At 59.4% G+C, this 4,825-nt stretch overlaps 1 protein-coding gene across 1 annotated transcript in view; it reads right to left on the bottom strand.

Annotated features, from left to right (window-relative positions):
- Nucleotides 1–2,891: 2,891 nt before the first annotated feature.
- Nucleotides 2,892–4,825, bottom strand: part of LOC105533973 (AFG3-like protein 1) — a 32,715-nt gene continuing 30,781 nt past the window's right edge. Inside the window, exons 11-14 of the mRNA XM_011972617.1 lie at nt 4,365–4,480; nt 3,652–3,852; nt 3,379–3,573; nt 2,892–3,228 (exon numbers count right to left, since the gene is read on the bottom strand). Of these exons, the coding sequence (XP_011828007.1) occupies nt 3,010–3,228; nt 3,379–3,573; nt 3,652–3,852; nt 4,365–4,480 (731 nt within the window). The 3' untranslated portion in view covers nt 2,892–3,009. The remainder of the gene's footprint in view (nt 3,229–3,378; nt 3,574–3,651; nt 3,853–4,364; nt 4,481–4,825) is intronic.

Below are 4,825 nucleotides of genomic sequence, written 5' to 3'. Positions count from 1 at the left end.
GTTGCCGTCTCTTCCTTCCCAACACCAGAGTGCATGAGGTGCCTGCTGAGGGGTGTGGGCTGAGCTGTCCTGGGCTCCATGCCCTGATCATTCTCCAGCTGCAGCAGCCCAAGGGCTCTGCTGTGCTCACTTGGGTCCCATTTGGGGGATGAGTGTCCTGGATTTCTAGTCCCAAAGTTACACAACAGAAGGAATCATTAAGGAAGTGAAAGTCCTGCCCCACGTGTTCGTAAAGGTGGCCCAGGCCAGGGGAGGGAGTCACTCCCCAGCAAAGGAGTCGCTCTCAACACATTCCTGTCCCAGAGGCCACTGGCACTGGTCATGCGGAGGCACCAGATGAGGCCTAAACTGTCCACTGTCACTACTCATGAAATGAGATGGCCACAGAGCCTGGCCAGGGCTGACCTCCCTTCTGCCAGACCCATGGGTCTCTGTGAGTTTCCGTGCTGGGCTCTGAGGGGAGAAGCCTGGGGCCTCCCATACGTGAACATTCTCAGTCAGGTGTCCTACGACCATGGACCCAGAAAACGGCCTCCGTCTGATGTACCTTCTGGAAAGGGTGCACAGCTACCGGCTGTGCACAGGTACACGCAATCCACCCCACTCCACCTTCCCTTCTGGCAGAGGGAGGGAGGCAGGCAGGCTGAGAAATACGGGGGCTGAAGGCTCGTGTCCCCGCAGCGTGCACAGACCACCACAGCACAGACAGCAGCACCCGCAGGTGTCACTCCGGCCGATGGAGCTTCTCAGCAAAGGTGCAGCTGAGCCACCATCGACAGGCTGATGAGGCAAACTGCAGGTCACGCCCAGGACGGGGGAAAAGGCCGTGGAAAATGGTGTCTGATTCAGGGGGTGAGACGACTCCTGATTAACATAAGGAACAGCTTGTGAAGGACACATGCAGGAAGGCTGAGGGGAAGGCGCGTGACAGCCCTGAAGAGGTGAGGGTGAAGGCAGGTGCCGAGCAGACAGGTCTGGAGGGAACAGCCCGGTAGGGGAGGCACAAGGATCCCACACCCAGATCATCGTGAAGGACCCCAGACACGTGCAGCCGGCTGGGAGGTGACGAAACGGACACCCAGGCTCTCCCAGGGGTGTTGGAGGGAACCACAGTGGGGCCGGAGCCATGCGCCCATGACCACCCTGCATCCCGGAGGCCACCAGATGCCACGATGTCACCGGGGCAGGGTGGGGTTGAGGAAGCAGCCAGGATGTCACCGGGGCAGGGTGGGGTTGAGGAAGCAGCCACGATGTCACCGGGGCAGGGTGGGGTTGAGGAAGCAGCCACGATGTCACCGGGGCAGGGTGGGGTTGAGGAAGCAGCCAGGATGTCACCGGGGCAGGGTGGGGTTGAGGAAGCAGCCAGGATGTCACCGGGGCAGGGTGGGGTTGAGGAAGCAGCCAGGATGTCACCGGGGCAGGGTGGGGTTGAGGAAGCAGCCCCACCTCCATTTGAGGGACCTGAGACCAGGCCCCAACCAGACCCCAAGTGGCTCAGCTACTCTGGGTCTGGTGGAGGCCATGATGAAGGTTGAGTGCTGGAGAGTTGTTGAGTCCGATGACATGCATTTTACAAACGGCAAAAGTTGAACGTGTTCACCCCCAGTTGGAAATTATATTTTTGAGGCTCTAAGGCCAACATAACAAGCAATTTATAAAATGTACTACAAAGCCCCAGTGTCTGATCTGGCCTAGGTCGAGAGAGAGGCTGAGAACAAATAGTGCCCAGGGCAGCAGGCAGGGCCTCCTCCTCCAGCTGTTCACCCAGGACATCTGCAAAAGGGTGTCTTCCCCAGGTCCCATCCCAGGTGACCCACAAGCAGGGCCTCCTCCTACGACCGCTCACCCAGGACATCTGCAAATGGGCATCCCCCAGGTCCCATCCCAGGTGACCTAGACACGCATCCCCCCCACCCCAAGGCACGGTTGAGGCTGACACTGCTGCTGACCCCAGTGAATCCTGGAGGTAGGTCATGTGCTGGAGACAGCGCAAGGGGCATCCTCACCAAGTCCCACACACCCCAGGTAAGAAAAAGCGAAGCCTCCCTCAGTTCAAGGCACCAAAGGGCCTGGAGCTCAGAGCCCAGAAGGGGCCTCCCTAATAAAAATTAGGAGCTACCCAACCCCAGGAAAAGGGTTCACGAACGGGCACCAGGGTCAGAGGCAGCCGCGTGCTGAGGCTGCAGGACCACAGCCTCTCCACAAACACCCCTGAGACGGCTGGGGCCCTGCAGAGCTTCCCTCTCCAGGACTCCAACAAAAAGGGATCACAGGAACTGAACCGATGACCCAGATACATCCTGCAGTGAGAGCACCTCCACCCAAGGACAGGGGCCAGGTTTTTTAAGCAACTCAAGTCCCTCATACTCGGAGCAGTGCTGCCACGGAGCCAAGGTGCAGGCGGGGGTGGGGGGTGCCCGGATGAGGAACCCAGGTGTGAGGCCCCACAGCTCCTCCTCCCCCCTCAGCCACGCACCTGTGGGTGGTGTGGACTTTCCTTTTTAATCCTTTTTAAGGACAGATCAACAGATCAGCTTCCACCAATCCAAACAGCTGCTTTAGAAACCTGACTCACCCTTGATACCTGGCTGACGCTCTCCTTTTCTGAATTCTACCAAAGCGTGAGGGTTTCTGTGCTGGTCCCAGGCTTCTCTGAGTGACTTTATGACCACATCAACACGCCTCCACGGAAGGTGCCCCACGCAAGTCCCTCTTGAAGCTACACTCACGCCAGCCTCAGCACCACAGGGGCCAGAGCCCTGGAGCCTCTCCCATCTAACCCTGGACCCGACTGTCCTCCAGCAGCAGGACCCAGGGACTCAGGGTACCCCCTCTGTCCACTCCCACTCCCTGCATGTGGGCTCAGAGCACCCTGATCTAAAACGCCCGTTCACAGTTGTCACGTTTTAATTTGTTTTGGGTGAGAGTCCACAGCTGCTTTGCAAAGGCCCCAGGTAAGTGGCAGTCACCTGAATTCCACCCAGCAGCAGGTGCAGGCACCGCCACAGGCTACGCAGAGCTCCCCTGCACAGGCTGCTCCATGTCCTCCTCCTCCTGTCCCCGGTTCCAACCCTTCAGCCCCTCGGGTAGGGACGTGTCCTCCTCCAGGCTGCCCATGCCTTCTACAAACTCCTCATACGTAGACTTCTCCGCAAAGGGCCGAGGGCCCAGCAGCTCCACCATGTCTGCCTTCTCCAGCACTTCCTTCTCCAGGAGTTGCTGGCCCACCTGGAAACAACGGCCCACCTGTCAGACAGCTCTGAGGACATGCTCACAGACCAAACCTAAGCAAACTCGAGGATGGGTGTGGCCTTCGGGTGTGGCCTGACCGTGACCCAACATGGGACCCACGACCGTCTGGGCAGAAGCCACACTCACCTTCTCCACATGCTCCCGGCACTGTGTCAGCAGGTCCAGGGTGCGCTTGTAGGCAGCGCTGATGAGGCACCGGACCTCCTCGTCAATGAGCTGGGCGGTTGCCTCACTGTACGGCTTCTCCACTGGGGCCTCGCCTTGTCGGGGAAAGTCGAAGGACACCTGGCCCAGCTTCTCACTCATCCCAAACTGCACAATCTGCAAGTGCGGAACCCAGGATGAGCCTGCGCCCAACATAGCCTCCTGCAGCCCGCGCTGGGGGACGCCCACCCTTACCTGGGCATACGCACTCTGGGTGACCTTCCTCAGGTCGTCCTGAGCCCCCGTAGTGATCTGCCCGAAGCACAGCTGCTCGGCCACCCGGCCCCCGAGCATCATGCACATGCGGTCGAAGAGCTGCTCCCGGGTATAGAGGTGCTGCTCCCGGGGCAGGTACTGTGCATAGCCGAGGCCCTTGCCCCGGGGGATGATGGACACCTGAGGACAGGACACATGCCCTCGTCACCCCAAACACTGTCCCCGCTTCCTCCAGGAGCCACCCTGGAGCGGCCAGGCCACCTGACCCTAGCTCTGACCACAGGTCCTTCTACTGGAACGTGAGAGAAGAGAGCCTGACCCAGGCCCCCCGTACACCATGGGGATGCCCCGAGAAGTGCACCCGCCTTTGGGGGCTTCACATGGAAACCACCTCTGCTCTGCCTGCCCTGCGGAGGCTCTGGAGGGGCCAATGGTGGAACCCAGAGCTCAGGAGTGAGGTGGGTTTAACACTGAGGCTGCCCCCTGGAGTCGCATGGCCGAGGCCCCATTTGGAACCCAGTGCTCTTCCTTCCCACCCCAAAGGGTTCTTCTGACAAATTCTAGAGCAGTATGTTCCTTAAAAAGTTAAAGGGCCAACCCTTGAATGTGCCATGCCCACATGACCACAGGTTGGCGCAGACATTCCAGGCCCCAGCCTGCCGGGCAGACTCACTCGGGGTGGGAAGACCAACCTTCAGCAGGGGGTCCACGTGCTCCAGGAACCAGGCCACCACCGCGTGTCCGGCCTCGTGGTAGGCCACAGTTGTCTTTTCACTAGGCTGCAGGACCTGGGTCTTCTTCTCAAGACCTACACATCACATTCCCAGGGAGTGAGGCAGGGCAGGAGTAGGTGGCTGGAAATGAGGTCCCTCCCTCTGAGCCCAGCCGTGTCTGCAGCTACACCTGATCCCCAGGCTTGTCTATACCAGACAGCAGAGGCCAAGCCCCAGCTCCATGCTGCCTTCTGCTTTGCAGTGAAACCCACATCCCACACACCTCACACGAAGCCTTAAAACAGGCCTGTTTGAAGCCAATGGGAACAGCTGCATGTGAAACACAGAAAGGCACCATATCCTCTGGTTTGACTAAAAATGACAGCACAGCATGACAGGACAGAGAGGGATGATTTCAGTGCCCTAACAGCCCAGTGTAC

The sequence above is a fragment of the Mandrillus leucophaeus genome, unplaced genomic scaffold, assembly GCF_000951045.1.
Source record: "Mandrillus leucophaeus isolate KB7577 unplaced genomic scaffold, Mleu.le_1.0 Scaffold10, whole genome shotgun sequence".
NCBI classification, from domain to species: Eukaryota; Metazoa; Chordata; class Mammalia; order Primates; family Cercopithecidae; genus Mandrillus; species Mandrillus leucophaeus.
Note: the sequence above shows the minus strand (reverse complement) of the source record. Positions and strands in the feature narration are given on the sequence as shown.